Source organism: Phaseolus vulgaris, chromosome 11 (assembly GCF_051622355.1).
Source record: "Phaseolus vulgaris cultivar YP4 chromosome 11, ASM5162235v1, whole genome shotgun sequence".
NCBI classification, from domain to species: domain Eukaryota; kingdom Viridiplantae; phylum Streptophyta; class Magnoliopsida; order Fabales; family Fabaceae; genus Phaseolus; species Phaseolus vulgaris.
In genome coordinates, this window is record NC_143508.1 from 47,336,203 (window position 1) to 47,358,031 (window position 21,829).

General features: G+C 33.3%; 1 protein-coding gene across 2 annotated transcripts; it reads left to right on the top strand.

The window, feature by feature from the left end:
- The first annotated feature begins 2,164 nt into the window (after positions 1–2,164).
- On the top strand, positions 2,165–5,938 carry LOC137819473 (zinc finger BED domain-containing protein RICESLEEPER 1). 2 transcript variants are annotated; one of them, XM_068623337.1, is made up of 5 exons: positions 2,183–2,429; positions 2,791–3,151; positions 3,378–5,372; positions 5,463–5,528; positions 5,681–5,938. In XM_068623337.1, the coding sequence occupies exons 3-4, from the start codon at positions 3,404–3,406 to the stop codon at positions 5,510–5,512; spliced, it is 2,019 nt and encodes a 672-aa protein (XP_068479438.1). In that variant the 5' UTR covers positions 2,183–2,429; positions 2,791–3,151; positions 3,378–3,403; the 3' UTR covers positions 5,513–5,528; positions 5,681–5,938. The 2 variants fall into 2 exon arrangements, with proteins under 2 accessions (XP_068479437.1, XP_068479438.1); XM_068623336.1 differs by lacking the exon at positions 2,791–3,151 and having other exon boundaries at positions 2,165–2,429.
- The last annotated feature ends 15,891 nt before the right edge of the window (positions 5,939–21,829 follow it).

The following is a 21,829-nucleotide window of genomic DNA, read 5'->3' on the forward strand; positions in this document are numbered from 1 at the left end:
ATGTTATTAACAAACTTGGTCTTAATTATGCCAAAATACCAGCTTGTCCAAAAAATCGAATACTATATTGGGATGAAGAGAATGGGGGCTTAGAAGAATGTAAATGGTTCAAGACGTCTAAGTGAAAAGATAAAGATAAGAAAAAATATGCAAAAATCTTGGTTACTTTCCATTTAAGATTGCAAAGATTTTTTATGTATTCTAAGACAATTGATTTTATGACATGCCATGCATTAAAGGGTAAGGAAGATGGATTGGTGACGCATCCTAGAGATTCTGAGGCTTGGAAAACATTTGATCTATTGCATCCAAAATCTGCAGATGGTCATCAAAATGTACGACTAAGCTTAGCTACTTATGGTTTCAATCCTTTTGAAATCATGAGTACAAGTTATAGTATATGACTAGTGGTCCTTATCCTATACAACCGTTCTCCTTCGGAGTGTATGAAGTAAAAATACTTTATCATGTCCATAATAATTCATGGAAAACAAAGCAAAGCATCCTCTTGCTCAAACAAAATCAAGGTTGCCAAAATAGATTTTGAACCAAAAACTAATTATAAATATTTGTGAGGTTGAACCCAAACAACCCCAGAATGCTACACGACACAATTCTACAATACCGCTTTGGAAGATCTTGCATGCACTTTAAATTTGACATGGTGGATTTTAAATCATGATTGACTAAACCAATACAATAATCAAACTCCAAACACACCAATTAATCCTAAAATTGATATTATAATAAGCTGACTTAACTAAACTGATAAAATCATCAAACTCCTAATACACTAATTGTTCCTAAAAATTATATTATTAGCTCACTGAAAGTCAAAACATTGAAATTATTGTCTCTAAGCGTTTATTCTTGGACATATCACTCCTACCCATTCTTAACCAGTCTCCTTTACTTGATGAAAACTTTTTGTCCCACATCCTATTTTTGCAATGTAGATGAAAACGTTTCAGAAAATTATCAGAGTCACGATTAATGCTCGATTAAATGCAGGAATGAGATGCTCCCTCACACCGTACTACCCTCTGTCTTTCATCAGCATCCAAAAAATCCTCTTGCTCAAACAAAATCAAGGTTGCCAAAATAGATTTTGAACCAACTAATTATAAATATTTCATTCATTTCTTAACTTTTTGGGGATCATGGACAAGCAATATGTAAATGTCATTTTCCAAGCCAATTGTGATGTTAAAATAGACTTACTGAGTTCATTTCTAAGATGTAAGTTATAAGGTAAGCTACAAAATCAAAATCCTCGTGACGAGATTCCTATTTGAAAGAAATTCTTTATAAGATGGAAGAACAGAGAAATCTTAACCTTAATCTTAGAAAAAAAACCATAGAGTGCTCTATGTGCCTCCTCTCCCTCATGCCACAAACGGTTCCTTGCCGCCGCAAGGAAGTGCAGGAAAGTTTAGTAACTTCACTATGAAACTTGCCTATATCTTTCTCATTGTCTTCATCATCCTCTTCTTCTTCGTCGTCAGATTGGTATTTTTCTACATTCAAAGGCGCTTCTCCTCGACGAACTTCGAGGCCGGTGACATCCACGGGCAAGCGGTGTCGAATCCCGTGGCTTCGAGATCTCTGACGGTGGTGGCCGAGACGGCTGGGGAGTGCACTATATGTCTGGAGGGGGTGGGAGAGGGAGAGGAGGTGAAGATGACTACCCACTGCAAGCACACATTCCACGCGAACTGCTTCGACAGTTGGCTGGAGAACCATGTGACGTGCCCGGTGTACCGGTATTCTGAGATGAGTGGAGAGGAGGAGCTTGTGACGATGGGAGGAGGAGAAGAAGAAGATGCAGAAGTTTCTGGAACAAACTTGGAGTAGGAAGTGTTGAGTCTCTTAGAGGGCATATTTATATGTTAGGGGTGAGAAAAGTTTATTTTAAGGTTATTAGAATAATGTGGGCAAGAGTATAATACTATTGTGTGTAATATTTATAAAATAATAATTTATTGTGAGATACGATTGACTATGCCTTTAATATTTTATTATAATAAAAACAAATGATTAAAATTATAAATAAAATTTAATTTCTACTAATTTACACTTTCTTTTGATTCAATCTATTAGACACTGAATTATAATAGTATAATAATATTTTAATAAAGAATCAAATTGTAAAATTAAAAAATACACTAAAGGTGTGCATTTCGGAACCTAACCAACCCAACCCGAAACACAGAACTACTTGAACCCGTTATTTGACCCACCCACCCGTTTCCTCTTCTCCTTCACCAACACCCACCCAATTGGGTATACCTATCAGAATCCGATCCAAGTCCAAACACGCAATCACCGGGTTCTCTCTCCGTCTCCCTTCGTTCCTAACCCTATCGTTTTCTGCCGGACCCTCCGATCGGACTCTAAAATCACAACCATCACCACCACCCTCTCTCTCTGTATAACGAACACTCTCTCTCTTCAATTCCTTTTCCTTTAATTGGAACTCTTAATTGCGTTATATGACGGTTCAATTTATCTGAATTGCAAAAATATTTTGTCAAATTTTGCTTTTATTTAGAGCTTCTTGTATACAGGCTACAAAATTGTAGCAGTCTATGGTTTTAAATTGCAGGCATACCCAATTTTGCCTTCTCTTTTCTTCAATTTACTGTGACTTTGATGCTTATTTAAGGGTTAAGTTAGTTTGAGTCAATATATGTCTAGATTCTGATCTAAACTCATTGTTCTTGCTATATTTTGCTGAGGAGTATGCTAAGATTCAATTTTTTTTAACTCGAGTAGGGTTTTAAATTGCAGTTGTAATTGTGATCATCATAGTTAAATTGAGGACTCTTGTAGAGCAATTGCAGCTGATAGGGTCTATAATATCGGCAATCAAGAGGATTGATTTTGAGCTGCATCATGTGAGGCAGGTTGCAATTTAAAACCTTGGAGTAATGGAAGATATCTGGTTCAGGAATATAGGTTGTTGTTGTGATATTTCCGGTCTGAATTTAACAAGATTTGAGTGAGTTTATTAGAAGATAAGCTTTAGCCCTCTACATCTTTGTGTAATTCATGAAAGAGTGAGGGTTGAGTCTTTGCTGGCGCAATAGTGAAGTTGCAGCCTTATAGCATGGAGGTCACAAGTTCAAACCTAGAAAAGTTTGCTTGCTGGGTAAGATTGTGTGCATATTTACCTTCCCCAAAACCCACTTGGTGGACGAGCCTTGTGCATTCGCCTCCCTTTATTTAGAGGAGGGTGGAACCGGCATCAACTTTTGATTTAATTCTTCACAGCCATCCATAAATGCTTTGCTACTTAACAAATTTGGAAGTTTTGACTTTTTTGTACTATAACATTTTGGGTGATGACTTATCACTTAGTTTTGTGTGATGTGCAGAGTTTTGGTAATCTGAAGCCTATGTGATGGAAAAATCAAATGATTCAGGTACTAAGAAACCAAAAAGGCTGACATCCGTTGTTTGGAATCACTTTGAAAGGGTTAGAAAGGCTGACATCTGCTATGCTGTCTGTGTGCATTGTAACAAGAGACTTAGTGGATCGAGTAACAGCGGAACTACTCATCTGAGAAATCACTTGATGCGGTGTCTGAAAAGATCAAATTTTGACGTGTCTCAATTACTTGCTGCGAAGAGAAGGAAGAAAGATAATACCATCAGTCTAGCAAACATTAGTTTTGATGAAGGTCAGAGGAAAGAAGAATATGTAAAGCCAACAATCATCAAGTTTGAACAGGAGCACAAGAAAGACGATATCATTAATTTCGGAAGTAGTAAATTTGATCAGGAAAGGAGTCAACATGATCTTGCACGCATGATCATATTACACGGATACCCATTGAGCTTGGTTGAACAAGTAGGATTTAAGGTCTTTGTGAAAAACCTCCAGCCTCTCTTTGAGTTCATGCCAAACGGTGCTGTAGAGGTTTCTTGTATAGATATCTATAGGAGGGAGAAAGAGAAAGTTTATGATATGATAAACAGATTACAGGGAAGGATTAATCTGTCTATTGAAATGTGGTCTTCAACAGAAAATTATTCGTATTTGTGCCTATCTGCTCATTATATTGATGAGGAATGGACATTACAGAAGAAAATCTTGAACTTTGTCACACTTGATTCTTTGCACACTGAAGACTTACTTCCAGAAGTGATTATCAAATGTCTCAATGAATGGGATATTGACGGCAAGCTTTTTGCCTTGACACTTGATGATTGTTCCATCAGTGAGGACATCACCCTTAGAATCAAGGAGCGAGTTTCTGAGAAAAGGCCTTTCTTAAGTACTCGTCAGTTACTTGACATACGCTCTGCAGCACATCTCATAAATTCCATTGCTCAAGATGCCATGGAGGCATTACAGGAGGTGATCCAAAAGATTCGAGAGAGCATTAGATATGTTAGAAGTTCACAAGTAGTGCAAGCAAAATTTAATGAAATTGCTCAGCATGCTACAATTAACACTCAAAAGGTGTTATTTCTTGATTTTCCAGTTCAGTGGAAGTCTACTTATCTCATGCTTGAAACTGCGGTAGAATACAGGAGTGCTTTTTCTCTTTTCCAAGATCACGATCCCTCCTATTCATCTACTCTAAGTGATGAGGAGTGGGAATGGGCCACTTCTGTTACTGGATACTTAAAACTTTTAGTTGAAATTACCAACGTATTTTCGGGAAACAAATTTCCTACTGCTAATGTATATTTCCCTGAGATCTGTGATGCCCATATTCAGTTAATTGATTGGTGTAGAAGTTCAGATAGTTTTCTTAGTCCAATGGCTATGAAGATGAAAGCCAAATTTGACAAGTACTGGGGCAAGTGCAGTTTGGCTTTAGCTCTAGCTGCTGTTCTAGATCCTCGGTTTAAAATGAAGTTGGTTGAGTACTACTACTCCCTAATTTATGGAAGCACTGCACTGGAGCGTATCAAGGAAGTTTCTGATGGTATCAAAGAACTTTTTAATGCGTATTCTATCTGTTCAACTATGATTGATCAAGGCTCAGCCTTGCCTGGCAGCAGTTTGCCTAGTACTAGTTGTAGTTCCAGAGACAGGCTAAAAGGCTTCGACAGATTCCTTCATGAGACATCACAGAGTCAGTCCATGACATCAGACTTGGACAAGTATTTAGAGGAACCAATCTTTCCACGTAATTCCGATTTTAACATATTGAACTGGTGGAAAGTCCACATGCCAAGGTACCCAATTTTGTCTATGATGGCACGCGATGTTCTTGGGACTCCAATGTCAACTTTGGCACCGGAATTGGCATTTACCACTGGGGGCAGAGTGCTAGATTCTTCTCGTAGTTCACTAAACCCGGATACAAGAGAGGCTTTGATATGTACCCAAGATTGGCTCCGAAATGAATCTGGAGGTATGTACTTATGCTGTACCTTTTTCTACCCATACAATAATGTTGATTCATTTCTGATTCTGATGCCTTATTTTTTCTGACTCTTGTCAGATCTAAATCCATCTCCAATCCATTCTGCTCTACCTCTTCTCATCGAATAACGTTAATTGTACCATGGTATGCCTCTGTAAAACTTGTGTCATGAGTTCCTAATCTCTCCAGAATCCATTGTTGAACATTTTATTTTTGGTCTGTGCTTGTGTTCCAAGGTTGATGGGTCGGTTACCAGTTCATGAATAATCTTTTACAATTTTGTTTTATAATGTCAGGTCTTATGGAAGAAGCATCTTAGAATTCTCAAGTTTGCCTTGTTCCCCGCATCATTTGTTGCTGGGAAGTGATTTATCTTTGTGCAAATATTCTGGGAAGATGCACTGTATATTCTTAGAGAAACAATGTAGATTCTTTTTTATACTTATAGATATCTCTTCTTTGTTAGATGTTTTTATTGGACTAGCATTCGGCTGAATCTGATTTTGTATAGAGGGTTGCTTGCCCTTGATATCAAAATCGCTCCTTGCCTGAAAGTTTTCTTTCGCTTCGCTTCACTGCTCATTCAATAAAGTTGCGCTAAATGAATGATCTTAACGAATAAAGATCACTTCAGAGTGGTATGTAATCCATTGTTGTTGTCATTTTTATCTATATATTGTGTCATATATGTAATCCGGAAGATACTTCTAGAATTAGATACTTCTACAATGCACAATTCGAAAACTTTTTTTTGTTATGAAAAATGCCTTTTTAGATTTACAATTCATAAAGTTTTTTCATGTAAAAAATAACTTTTAAATTTATTTGGATTGTATGATCAAAATCAAAATTGATTTTCAAATTGTGCAACTGAGAAGCTTTTCTTTTTTCGTGCAAAAATATTTTTGGATAGTGCATTTCAAAAATAAGAAATGATTGCACAATCTTAAAAAATAGCTTCTGAATTATGCAATTCAGAATATTTTTTTATGCCAAAATAAAAAATGATTGTACAGTTAAAATAGCTTTTGAATTAATCAATTTAAAATAATTTTTATGTCAAATTATTATGTTTAGATTGTAAAATTATTTATATACTCTCATAGGATAGCTTCTTCCTGCACCTCCATGGCTTCTTCCACCACCCCATAATGTGTAGTAAAAATATTAAAATATTAATTTAACCTACTTTACTCTCACTTTCTCTTTCTCACCATTTTTGATTTCACTCCTCAGCAGCGGTAGCCCCATCGCCGTTCCCACCCCGTCCCACCTTTTTCACCTTTCTCCTTCCCCAAAGTCTTTCTCTACGTTTTCCTTCATACTTTCATTTCATCTCTGTTACAGTTCTCATTCTCCATCATTCACAGTGCACGGTGTCCCGTCCTCCGGGCGTTTTTCAAAGTCAAAGATCAATGTATGGTGGGATCCCTCAAGGAATCCAAGAAAGAAAGTCAACGAATTGACCACTTGAGGCGTTGCCAAGGTAAAACGTCGCCTAGTGTAAGCCTCGCCTAGGTGAGGCGTCGCCAAGATGAGACGTTATCTGGTGTAGGCATCATATATTATTAATATTCATATATTTAATATCATTTTTACTATTATTCAAAGTAATGATAATATTAATTCTTACAAAAATATTATTAACATTATTAAATAATATTGAATATTATTAATATTATTAAATTAATTAAATATTATTAATGTTATAAAAATTATTATTCAATATTATTAATATTATAAAAAAATATTATTCAATATTATTAATATTATAAAAATTATTATTAAATATTATTAATATTATTAAATATTATTAATATTATTAAATATTATTAAATATTATTAATATTATTAAATATTATTAATATTATTAAATATTATTAATATTTTTAAATACTATTAAATATTATTAATACTATTAAATATTTTTAAATACTATTAAATATTATTAATACTATTAAACATTTTTAAAAATTATTAATACTATTATATATTATAAAGTATTATTAATATTATTAAAAATTATTAATTTTATTAAGACTATTAAATATTATTAAAGATGATTAAATACTATTAATATTATTAAATAATTATTAAAAATTATTACTATTATTAAATATTATTAATATTATTAAATGTTATTTAATATTAATAAATATTAATAATATTACTAAATATTATTAATATTATTAATATTATTAAATCATTATTAATATTATAACAAATATTATTAATACTGTTAAATATTATTAATATTTATTATAATATTAATACTAGCAAAAACACTTACTTGTATATGTGTATTATGATTCTCAATGACTTTTAACTCCTTTAATATATGCAAATATACAAACAGGTAAACTTACTTTGAAAAATTGTTTAGATGAAATAGGACTTTCAACAGAACTAGAGTAGTTGAAATTATTATTATTATTTTTATTTTTTTTAATAATACTTTTTGCATGTAATGATAAAGCCTAACATGAAAGTGTTTTATAAACAAAATTATTATTACTAATTTAAAATATCCTTCCATTTCTTCCATGTTGATTCCACTCCCAATTTCATTTTACCATCACCCATGTAGTAAAGATAATAAAAATTAATAAAATCAAACTCTTTCCTTGCATAAACTTATTCATATTTAGTTAAACATTTATATATGTTGTAAGTTTGTAAATTTTCAGTTAAACATTTATGTATTGTGTAAGTTTCGAAAATTTCAGTTAAACATTTATATATGATGTAAGTTTGAAAATTAAAGAACAAAAACTAGAAAATTAAAGATTATTATGAGACAAATAGGAAAGAGAGTTTCATAAGATGGATCATTAATAAATAGAATAATACATGCTTGATACCAAGTTTGAAAGATGAAATAGGATGATGGAAGTGCCTTTGAAACGAGATTAAAAAATGAAGATAAATTAGGAAGATGAAATAAGAAGATTAAGAAATGAAAATAAGAAAAGTGATTTCTAAAATTATATGTGTGCTTACATGATATAATTCCAAAAAGAACTAATAGAGGAAGGCGCCACAAACAAAGTTTGATAAACCTAAGGATGATCTTCATAAGAATTGATGGATTCTTGATAAGATCGCAAGATGAAGGAAAAAACCCTAGCAGAGAAATATTCTCTCTTAAAAAATCCCAAAATATTCACCCCTCATTTTGATTTCCAAAAGTGTATAAATACAAATTTAGTTATATGTCTTGGGTTCAAATCCTAATTCCAAGCAAAATAATAATATTATTTTATTTTAATACTCCAAGTATGTTGTGTATGTAATGAGCCTAGTCGTTTTAAAATATGGGTCATTCAACAATTGGACCTCCAAAAGATTAGTCGTCTTTGGCTTGGATGTCTGCATCATTACAACTAATTAAAAGTGATATGCGTTTTCTCTCTAAATTGTTAAAAGTCGTCTCCGAAAATAAATGTATAAAAAAGTGAAGTGGGAAATCAATGGAATTTGTTGTAAAATCACTTAAACTTACAAGAGGTCTCATAATAAATTTCAATTAAAATTAAATATTTTAGTGTTTACAAGAATATCTTAATCGTAGAATTATTATCAAAACACTATTCTTTTCATAAATCACTTGAAAATTTAAACCCTTAAACAAAATTATACTATAAGAAAACTAAAAGTAAAAATTATAATTTAACTTTAAAATATAACCACGCAAAATCACTTGAAATATTCTTTATTGATAAATGTTTTAGTAATAGAAATTAGGATAAGAATTTAGGTCTTTCTTCTAAACTTTTCCAACCATAGCATTCATCTTTATCAAAAACCAAACATGGTCCATCTTCTCTGACTTCCCAACTGCATAAGTAACATTTATTGGCATCCCTGCTTGCTTTGTAAATATCAAACCTATGCACAACAGATTCCCATTGAAAGGAACAATGGTACAACGTTGTTCTAAAGAAGTTAATTTGGAAACTCCACGAAAAAGTACCATGAGGATGAAGATGTTGTAGACCAAGATCTTCGTCAGCAGATTGCAGTGAAGGAACAGATCTCAACCTCCTTGTAATTCATTTCTGACAATCACAGTTGTTTGTAGTTTTGGTACAGAAATAGCATGGCTTGTTGAAGGTTGCACAAGCAGCCAAAGTAAGAAAAAACTTTTAACAGACACAGACATTGCTCCTTCTCCAATTATCATGGTCTAAGTTTAGTTAGAATGTTATGATTATTAGTATATTTATAGGTATAATCATCAATATCAATATAATTAATAATATAGAAATTATTAATATTCATATATTTAATATCATTTTTATTATTATTCAAATTAATGATACTATTAATTATTACAAAAATATTATTAAACATTATTAAATAATAATGAATATTATTAATATTATTAAATTAATTAAATATTATTAATATTATAAAATTATTATTCAATATTACTAATATTATAAAAAATGTTATTAAATATTATTAAATATTATTAATATTTTTAAATACTATTAAATATTATTAATACTATTAAATATTTTTAAATACTATTAAATATTATTAATACTATTAAATATTTTTAAATACTATTAAATATTATTAATACTATTAAATATTTTTAAATACTATTAAATATTATAAAGTATTATTAAATTATTAAAAATTATTAATTTTATTTAGACTATTAAATATTATTAAAGATGATACTATTAATATTATTAAATAATTATTAATATTATTAAATATTATTAATATTAATAAATATTATTAATATTAATAAATATTATTAATATTAATAAATATTATTAATATTAATAAATATTATTAATATTAATAAATATTATTAATATTACTAAATGTTATTAATATTATTAAATCATTATTAAATATTATTAATATTATAACGAATATTATTAATACGGTTAAATATTATTAATATTTATTATAATATTAATACTAGAAAAAACACTTACTTGTATATGTGTATTCACATTTTTTTATTTTTTTCATTATCATATGTATATTTATATTTATTAAAATAACTATAAATTTATATGTATTCAAATTTTAAAACCTTAATTTATCTATATATATGCTCAAAAAAATAAAAAAAAACACTCATTTAAAATATTTAATTTTAAATATTTGCTTGTTTGTTGAAAGTTCTTGCCATGGAAAATTCTTTTAATATTTTTTAAGTACACACCTTCAAAGGAATGTTTAGTTGGAGAATTCTTTTACACTAAATAATTGGAAAAAAATTCTTTATAACTCTTGAATTTTATTAACATTTTTTAATATAACCGTAACCAATAAATTAAGGAAAACATAATGGTGAAATTTGTTGAAAATTAAAATAGGAGTGAGATGTAGTTAAACTTAATGAATTCAATTATTTTTTTTAAAAACTATCTAAATTCATTATTTTTAAATTCCACTAGTAACAACCATAATTACATTTTTTTAAAAAAAATTGTTTATCTCATTAGTTATTGTCAAAATTATGTAGTACAAAAAAACTTTTAAGAAATTTCTTATGTAAAAGATAAATTTACAATTTTTTTTATGTTTGTTACTTGTAATAAAATCATTATAATTGAATTTTAAATAATAATAAAATTTTTAAATAACGATAATATTTTTCTAAAGAAATTTATTTTAATAGTTTAAATTTATTTAAAACTACAAACTTAGAAAAGAAAATAATTAAATATAATTTGAGTTTTTTTTCTTTTATAATTTTTAAATATTTTATCAATTTTGTGAACCAAATGGAGAATTGAAACCATGCATTAAACTAGATCAAGTATGACTTGTAGCAAACATGTCACACAAGATGGGTGGTCCTTAAGGAGTAGTATAGATGCATCAGTTAACACACAACTCACTTCTTGATTATAATCAGTGACATTGGGTTGAGAGAAAAAACTATATTGGACCAAGATTTGCATCAAACGGAAAATAAAGCAAGTCTTTGGAAGTGATGGCATTCCTGTGAGCTCTTCTTTATTTTTGATGATAATGGTTGCGGAAGCTTAGTGGAGGAGAGTGGAACAAGGCCTTCCTGTGGATGAGACCACACAAATGGAATTAAATGTGACAACTAGAAAGAGTTCAAAAGAAATTAGACAAGAAAATAAAAAGGGTACTCAAAGAAAGAATGGCACACAAATAGGAACCTATGGAATAGCACTAGATTTTGATTTAAAAACCAAAACACAACACCACTGAAACAAATTGTTGTGGTCCAGAATGCGTGATTTTCACAGATTTATGCTGAGCTGGCCTTTTAATATTTGCTTCTGAAAATTGATATTCAAACAAATCAAGATCTTAACAAATTTTTGGCGTTGGTTTCACTCCAAAATGCACCAATTAATTTTAATATTTTTTGTAAAATCAGTGCTCAGAACCGCCAGATGTAGCGTCACGATTGCACACTTTTTTTGTAATATTTATCTTTTTTTTTCTATTTCTTTTTTTCAACTGATTCTTTTTTTGTTATTTTGCTAACACCTCAATCTAGTGAAATCCAGAGGCTCAGAATTTTCTTATGTGGTATTTAATTTTCATAAGCAAAATCAGCCAAAACAGAATGGTGGAAAACAGAGGATTTTGTAAATCTGGACCAACAAAAACACAATGGAATTTGTGTGGATCTAGCTCACAAATATGAACTCAAACTAAAAATTAAAAAGCACCAAAGGATCAAAACACAACAGATTTCAGATCAAGCATTCAAGCAAAAACAAGAAACAAATAAACCAAGAAAAGTACTACTAGGATTTGTTGACAAATATGGAAACACATGACTTAGACAAAACTTATGGATTCATAAAATGAAAAGACTCAAGAACATCATATGACCCGAATGAAATTTCAAGCAAGACTCAAATACCTAAAAATAAAAACAGCAACACAAAGATATCAAGAATCCTACACAAAATTGAAAATAGATGTTCAAGCATAAATTTGAACAAACCCACCGATTGAAAGGAATAAACAAGCATTCAAACCATATTAAAATCATAAAAACAACAAGACAACTTGGAATAAAGATGAACAACTAGAAAATAAGAAGAACTCAAAAAGAAAATTGCAAAGAGATACTCATCCTTGAAGAACCATAGCTCTGATACCAAATGATGGCATTCCTATGAGCTCTTCTTTGTTTTTGATGATGATGGTTGCGGAAGCTTAGTGGAAGAGAGTGGAACAAGGCCTTCCTAGGAAGTATGGGTGCTTGAAGGTGCATGAGGAGTAGTGAGGGTTGGAGTGGTTCGGCCATCTCCATTTGGGGGTGAAGTTTGAAGACTAAAAACCTAATTCTAGAGAGAATTTGGCAAGGGAGTAATTTGAATGGCACTTGGGCAGCATTACTTTACTCAAAATAGTCTTGAAAATACAAGGTGTAGGCTCCTCCTTTTATAGGCTAAGGAAGACCATAATGCAACCCTAATGCTAATCAAAATGAAATGCAAATTACATCACATGGAGCACATGGCCGGTCCTAGTGGAGAATCCTTCTAGAACGTGACCATATCTTTGCCAAATCTAGGTCAAGTCTCATGGAATCAAGTTTATGCTATTTACACTACACTTAATACTAAGCTACCCTTAATGGGCTTTCATGTAGCATATAGAAGTTGCTTTCTCTCCCATCCGTGGCTTGGCCCAAGGCTCCCATCCGTAGCTTGGTCATGGACCTAGTAGTAGGTCCTAGACGCTCTCCCCTACCTTCTAGATGCTCCCCCTCTAGACGCTCTCCATCTTGTGCTAGACGCTCTCCACCTTGTGCTAGAAGTTCTAGATTTGGCTTTTGCCTTTCATGGGGTGTTGAGCTTGGCCCTCTTCCATCATCCCCCCCCCCCCCCCCCCTTTGGAAAGGATTTGTCCTCAAATCCATGTCGTCCTCGTCTTCATTGGTACCTACAAATGGAAATAGATCAATTACATTAAAAGTATCATGTACTCCATATTAAAGAGGTAGGTCCAATTTGTATGCATTGCTGTTGACTCTCTTGAGGACTTGAAAGGGTGCATCACCTCGGGGACTTAGTTTGGACTTCCTTTGAGTTGGAAATCGGTCTTTTCGAAGGTGAAGCCAAACTAAGTCTCCTTCCTCAAAAATTATTTCTTTCTTCCCTTTATTGTTGTATTTTGTATACTTTTCATTTTGTTGTTGTATTTGGATTTTAACCTTCTCATGCATTTTCTTCACAAAATCGGCTTTGATTACTCCTTCCTTGTGCACAAATTATTGTGGATTAGGAAGAGGTAATAAATCCATAGGTGTGAGAGGATTAAATCCATATATGACTTCAAAAGGAGAAGCATTAGTAGTCTTGTGGACTACTCTATTGTAAGCAAACTCAATGTGGGGAAGGTACTCATTCCAAGATTTGTGGTTTCCTTTCATGATAGCATAGTTCCAAGAGATCTATTGACTACTTCGGTTTGGCCATCTGTTTGAGGATGACAAGAAGTTGAAAATTGTAGTCCGTTTCCAAGTTTTCCCCAGAGAGTTTTCCAAAAGTGGCTTATGAACTTGGGATCTCTATCGGATACTATACTTCTAAGTATACCATGGAGTCTCACCACTTCTCTGAAGAAGAATCTAGAAATATTTTGAGCATCATCTACCTTGTGGCAAGGAATAAAGTGGGACATTTTGCTAAAACGGTCCACTACCACAAAGATAGAGTCATGGCCTCTTGCAGTCCTAGGGAGTCCTAAAATGAAGTTCATGCTAATGTCTTCCCAATGAGCATTTCCAATCGGCAAGGGGGTGTAGAGTTCATGAGGCATTGTTCTAGACTTTGCTTTTAAACATGATATACATCTAGATCAATGTCTGTGGATATCCTTTCTCATGTGTGGCCAATAAAATTTTTCTTTCAAAAGGTCTAGAGTCTTATCAACTCCAAAATGGCCCATGAGTCCCCCTTCATGTGATTCCTTGACAAGGAGCTTCCTATGTGTGCCTTGGGGAATGCAAAGTTTTCCTTCTTTAAAAAGATATCCATCGGCCACATAGTAACCTCCTTGTGCCCTATGTTGACATTGGGCATAGATGGATGAAAATTCTTGATCCTCTTGATAAAGCTCTCTTATGTGATCAAATCCAAGAATTTGGGCACCTAATTTTGAAAAGAGTACATGCCGCCTTGAGAGAGCATCGATCACTATGTTGGTGCTTCCTTTCTTGTATTTGATTACATAAGGAAATTGTTCAAGAAACTCCATTATGTCTCTTGTTGAGCTTGAGTTGGCCCTTTAAATACTTTAAAGACTCGTGATCACTATGGATTACAAATTCTTTGGACACAAGGTAGTGTTCCCAAGTCTTTAGGGCTCGCACAAGAGCATAAAGCTCTTTGTCATAGGTGGGATAGTTGAGGGTGGCACCATGGAGTTTTTCGCTAAAATATGCAATGGGGTGTCCACCTTGCAACAATATCGCACTTATGCCCACTCCCGATGCATCACATTCTATCTCAAAGGTTTTAGAAAAAATTGCGAGAGCTAGAATTGGTGCATTGGTGAGTTGAGCCTTTAGCCTTTGGAAGGCTTGCTCATGCTTATCACTCCAACAAAATGCAACATCTTTTTTGACAAGTTCATTTAAAGGGGAAGCTAAGCTTGAAAAATTAGGCACAAACCTTCTATAAAAGCTAGCTAAACCATGGAAACTTCTTACATCACTTACATTTTGCGGAGTGGGCCACTCTCGGATGACTTTGATCTTCTCAGGGTCAACATGCACCCCCCCCCCCCCCCCCCCCGCTTTTGTTAACTATGAAACCTAGGAAAACTACACTATCTACACAAAAGGGGCACTTATCACTATTGGCAAATAAACTATTTTTCCTAAGCACTAGAAGAACTTCCCTAAGGTGACTTAGATGGTCTTCTAGGGTTTTGCTATACACTAAGATATCATCAAAGTAAACTACTACGTATTTACCTATACAATCCCTCAAGGTATGATTCATGAGCCTCATGAATGTACTAGGGGCATTAGTGAGCCCAAATGACATCACCAACCACTCATATAATCCAAACTTGGTCTTAAAAGCGATTTTCCATTCATCACCCTCTTTGATTCGAATTTGGTGATATCCACTTTTAAGGTCAATTTTAGAAAATATGGTTGACCCATGTAACTCATCAAGCATGTCATCAAGCCTTGGGATTGGATGCCTATACTTGATGGTGATGTTGTTGATTGCTCTACAATCACAACACATACGCCATTTTCCATCTTTTTTTGGCACCAACAAGACAGGTACAACACAAGGGCTTAGGCTCTTTTGAACCCTACCCTTCTCCAACAAGTCTTGAACTTGTGACTCTATCTCCTTGGTTTCCTCGGGGTTAGTTCTATAGGCGGGTCTATTTGGTAGGCTTTCCCCCGGAATGAAGTCAATTTGATGTTTTATACCTCTAATGGGAGGGAGTCCAATGGGTCCCTCATTAGAGAATATATTTTCAAATTCACTTAAAAGTTTTTCCACTTGAGGAGGTAGACTCATGGGTTCATTACTTGTGACAGTGCATGCAAGTGTTCCTTTACAAAAGATTAGGCTAGGTTGTTCAACAAGAAGAAAATTTTCCAAGATGTTTTCAAAAGGCTTTTCTTGTTGAGCAACCTTGTGGGAAGGAACACTCTTCTCCCACGCCTTTCTATTCCTAAGGATTTTCTCTTTTTCTAGCACTCTTTTTTTTTTCCTCATCCCTCTTATGTTTCATTTGTATTTGGTCTTTTACCACTTGAGAGTGTGGTAAAGGACTAAGTACAAACTTCCTATGCTTATGGGTGAAGGAAATCTCGTTAGTGAGACCATCATGCAAGGTTTTCTTGTCAAATTGTCATGGTCTCCCTAATAAGATGTGGCAAGCTTCCATAGGCACTACATCACATAAAACCTTGTCTTTGTAGTTCCCTATGGAAAACTTGATTTCCACTTGCTTATCTACACTTAGTTCCCCATTTTCATTGATCCATTGTAATTTGTAAGGTTTTGGGTGAGGAACTACTTGTAGATTTAGCTTATCAACCATTCTAGCACTACAACAATTGCAACTAGATCCACTATCCACAATGAGGGAACATATATTTTCTAAGACATTACATCTTGTATGAAAGATGTTCTCCCTTTGTGTTTCCATGGATGTGCTAGTTTGATTGTTGAGGGTTCTCCTAATCATTAACAATTCTCCCTCTAATGGAGCTACCCTCTCATCCTCTCCCCCTTCATCTCTCTCAGTTGGCGCATCCTCACCACTAGTGTATTCGTCTACACCTTTTAAGAACAAAGTCCTTTGGTTTGGGCATTGTGCTTGCACATGCCCTCTTCCAAAGCACTTGGTGTCCCCAGCTCGGATGGGTGGGGTGGAGGCATCTTTTGCTAAGGGCTTGGTAGTTTCCTTTGGTTTTTCTCTAGATGTGCTACCCTCCCTTCTGTAGTCTTTCTTGGGATAAAAACTAAAGTATGAACCCACCCTTTGACTTGAAGTTTTGCGCAAATTTTGTTGTTCAACTTTAATGCAAAGTTGAACCAAGTCATTCAAGTCTTAGTAGGGAAGGAGTTCAACCCTATCTCTTATCTCAAGAGAGAGGCCACTAAGAAATCTTGCTATGGTGGTGTCCTCCTCTTCTCTAATAGATGCTCTCATCATGTAGAGCTCCATTTTCTGCCTATACTCCTCTACACTCATATTTTTTTGTTGGAGTCTTTAGAGCTTGTCCATTAACTCCCTATGATAGTATGAGGGTATGTGTCGACGTCTTAGGGCTCCCCTAAGGTCATTCCAATACTCAATGGGAGGTTCCCTATGAAGACGTCTTTCTCTTTCGAGAGAGGTCCACCAATACATGGCATTCCCTTGGAAACTAAGGGTGGCTAAGGATACCTTGCGTTCTTCACTCACCCTATGGCAAGCAAAGAGTTGCTCTACTTTCATTTTCCAATCTAGATATGTTTCTACGTTTTCCTTACCATGGAAATGAGGTAGGTCTACCCTAACCTCCCTTGGGCCCTCTTGCTCCTTTTGCCTATTTCTTCTAGGGGTGGTTGGTAGTAGTCATTGATTCTAAGGCTTCCCTCCCCTAGAGACTCATTACTTTTGGAATGGGATGCATGAGTATGTGATTTTTTTTATTTTTGTGACTTCTCTTCCTTGGCTTTAGTCAACTCATTGAGTTTAGTCTCATTCTCCAATTGTCTATATGAAATTAATTGCACAGCTTGTGAAACTTCTTTCAAAAGAGTTTTTAAAGATTTTACTTCACTTGCAATAGACTTTGCAGAATGAGAAGAAGAAGACATGACTAGAGCTTTGTGTATAGAAGTGTTTTACTTTGAGAAAAATTAGGGAAGTTAAAGAAGGTAGTTTTTCAGGTAAGAGAGGTGAGTCACAATGGACTACTTAAATACCAAGTCTTGCCTTAGCCAAAAACTATCCCTCCAAATCTTCACACAAATCTTTCTCTTGGTAAACCACTTAACCACAATGAGGTTGAGAAATCAAATTTTTAATGCAAGAAACAATGCAAACTATCTAATCAAGCAAGCAAAATTAGCAAAGCTTAAACAAAACAAGAACAAATAATAAGCGTAGCTAACTAAAGCAAATGATGTAATTAAAGCAATTAACAAATGCTAAGCTAGATAGTTTTAAGCTAGTCGGCCCTAGGTGAGGCTTCTTGGACACTTGGAGCCCTTGAAGACACACTCACCGTCTAATTGCATAATTAACAAGTAATTAACAAGAGTTAAGTTGCAAAGAAATTAGATGGAACTCCCTTTGTTGATTTTCTATTTGCACTTCCTTTGTTGTCTCTTCTTTGTTGGGTCTTCCAATGTATGTGGTGTATTTAGTATGTGTTTGTTTCTGCCCCTTGCCTTTGTCCCTCTTGGAATTAGGTAATTAATTCTTCAATCCAGCACCTATTAAGCAAACTAGACTCCTCTCAAGTCAATTCCCACTCAAACAAGTACCAATTGATAATTAATCCACCACCAAGCTTAGAGGTCAAAGAAATAAAGCAAGAAACAAATTAATTTGAAAAACAGTACCACACAAATGGAATTAAATGTGACAACTAGAAAGAGTTCAAAAGAAATTAGACAAGCAAATAAAAAGGGTACTCAAAGAAAGAATGGCACACAAATAGGAACCTATGGAATAGCATTAGATTTTGATTTAAAAACCAAAAAACAACACCACTGAAACAAATTGTTGTGGTCCAGAATGCGTGATTTTCACAGATTTATGCTGAGCTGGCCTTTTAATATTTGCTTCTGAAAATTGATATTCAAACAAATCAAGATCTTAACAAATTTTTGGCGTTGGTTTCACTCCAAACGCATGCACCAATTAATTTTAATATTTTTTGTAAAATCAATGCTCAGAACCGCCAGATGTAGCGTCAGGATTGTGCACTTTTTTTTGTAATATTTATCTTTTTTTTTCTATTTCTTTTTTTCAATTGATTCTTTTTTTGTTCTTTTGCTAACACCTCAATCTAGTGAAATCCAGAGGCTCAGAATTTTCTTTTGTGGTATTTAATTTTCATAAGCAAAATCAGCCAAAATAGAATGGTGGAAAACAGAGGATTCTGAAAATCTGGAAACAAAAACAGAAAGATAGACCAACAAAAACACAATGGAATTTGTGTGGATCTAGCTCACAAATATGAACTCAAACTAAAAATTAAAAAGCACCAAAGGATCAAAACACAACAGATTTCAGATCAAGCATTCAAGCAAAAACAAGAAACAAATAAACCAAGAAAAGTACTACTAGGATTTGTTGACAAATATGGAAACACATGACATAGACAAAACTTATGGATTCATAAAATGAAAAGACTCAAGAACATCATATGACCCGAATGAAATTTCAAGCAAGACTCAAATACCTAAAAATAAAAATAGCAACACAAAGATATCAAGAATCCTACACAAAATTGAAAATAGATGTTCAAGCACAAATTTGAACAAACCCACCGATTGAAAGGAATAAACAAGCATTCAAATCATATTAAAATCATAAAAACAGCAAGACAACTTGGAATAAAGATGAACAACTAGGAAATAAGAAGAATTCAAAAAGAAAATTGCAAAGAGATACTCATCCTTGAAGAACCATAACTCTGATACCAAATGATGGCATTCCTATGAGCTCTTCTTTGTTTTTGATGATGATGGTTGCGGAAGCTTAGTGGAAGAGAGTGGAACAAGGCCTTCCTAGGAAGTATGGGTGCTTGAAGGTGCATGAGGAGTAGTGGGGGTTGGAGTGGTTCGGCCATCTCCATTTGGGGGTGAAGTTTGAAGACTAAAAACCTAATTCTAGAGAGAATTTGGCAAGGGAGTAATTTGAATGGCACTTGGGCAGCATTACTTTACTCAAAATAGTCTTGAAAATACAAGGTGTAGGCTCCTCCTTTTATAGGCTAAGGAAGACCATAATGCAACCCTAATGCTAATCAAAATGAAATGCAAATTACATCACATGGAGCACATGGCCGGTCCTAGTGGAGAATCCTTCTAGAACGTGACCATATCTTTGCCAAATCTAGGTCAAGTCTCATGGAATCAAGTTTATGCTATTTACACTACACTTAATACTAAGCTACCCTTAATGGGCTTTCATGTAGCATATAGAAGTTGCTTTCTCTCCCATCCGTGGCTTGGCCCAAGGCTCCCATAGCTTGGTCATGGACCTAGTAGTAGGTCCTAGACGCTCTCCCCTACCTTTTAGACGCTCCCCCTCTAGACGCTCTCCATCTTGTGCTAGACGCTCTCCACCTTATGCTAGACGTTCTAGATTTGGCTCTTGTCTTTCATGGGGTGTTGAGCTTGACCCTCTTCCATCAGGAAGGATGAATTGGGAGTGAAGGAATGAGTTGTGAGAGTGACATAAGTTGGTCATACTTATTTTTTTTTATCGGCAATAAAAAATAAATAAATATGAACCTTCTCCACTAAATCCGTAAAGAATTACCAAAGACTATCACTCATACATCTAAAAAGTCACTCATACACCTAAAAAGTACATCATGAATCATCCCATGTAAGTCAAAGGGTCAAGGCACCAATCAAAATCAGAGAAGGAGAAATGTTAAAGAAATAATAATTATCAAATTATAACGCAATTATTGTATGCAATTATTTTACGTTATTGTATAATATTGTACGTAATTTTTATGCAATTAATTTAATAATGATTGAATCCTTACGTAATTAACTTGTAATCTGCACCACACGCTCAATTGCGATCATCTCATCTACTGGCACGATTAAATTCAATGACAATATCATTTTCAAAGATTTTCTTTGCATTCATTCTTGTAATTTAAATCTCATGTCCGTTAGTAAGATAACCAGTTCACTAAATTGTTATGTCGTTCTTTTTCTACATGATTGCGTTTTACAGGACTTGGCTATGGGGAGGATGGAGACTGTATAAGTTTAGAATTGCTGAATGTATAAGTTTATATAATGCATGAGTTTATTTAACTGTTATATATATTCTTTAATTTAATTTTGCTGTACAAAATGCTAATTGCAATAATATTTTTGCTAGTTTCACATTAGTGCAAGTTCAATAATCAACTACTAGTTAAACTGTTTTGAGAGGGATGCAACAAGTTGTTGCAGCAGTGCAAAGAAACAACTATGCTAAGAACTCCAGTAGTGAATTAGTTCACATGTCCCTTCAGATGTTTTAAGAATGCAAAATAATTTTAGAATTAAATCAACAATTGCAATGATGTATTATTATTCAAATTTGACATTGTAAGTGAGTTCAAATGCATTATATTCTTCTTCCATAGTTTGTTTGAATTTATTATTTGCACTATGTTGTTTCTTTTCATACTCTCTAAAATTTGATTTTGAATGCCTCAAAATTGGTAGTAGAGAGCCTTTTTAAACAAATAAGTAACAGAAACATGGAAAGCTTAAAGCTGTGAAGAATGTTCTAAAACAAATAATTCATGATAGTTATTTTGTAGCAATTTCCTAGTATTCACAAAATGTCTCCTTCTATTGTCATTTCATAATAAGATGAATTGTAATTGCAATAGTATACCAAATTTGTGTATATATCTAGCCTCTTTAAGACATAGGCAAGGTTTGAAGTTGTAAGAAAACTTCCTGACAGGTCTTACACTCTCATAAAAATTTGAAGTTTTTTTTATTCAATAATCGATCATCATCTTGATAAGTTAAGTGAAAGATTTCATTTCTTAATCATCATGATAAATACAATTAAAGTACATGTGTTCTACTTGAATTTTCCAAATAATGCTTACATGTTAGTTACACTTATCTTGATAATTATGACATGTCTTAGTGAACTAGAAGCATTAACTTGTCTATCTGTATGGAGAAATTGACGGGTTTCATAAAGCATTGAAGCTATCGAGATTAATAGTAATTAAATGATGGAAG

Bases quoted from the DNA above. Each gene is read 5' to 3' on its own strand.
- LOC137819473 (XM_068623336.1), top strand. From the start codon at position 3,404: ATGGAAAAATCAAATGATTCAGGTACTAAGAAACCAAAAAGGCTGACA. The intron at 5,373-5,462 runs GTATGTACTTAT...GACTCTTGTCAG, and splicing joins GCTCCGAAATGAATCTGGAG to ATCTAAATCCATCTCCAATC.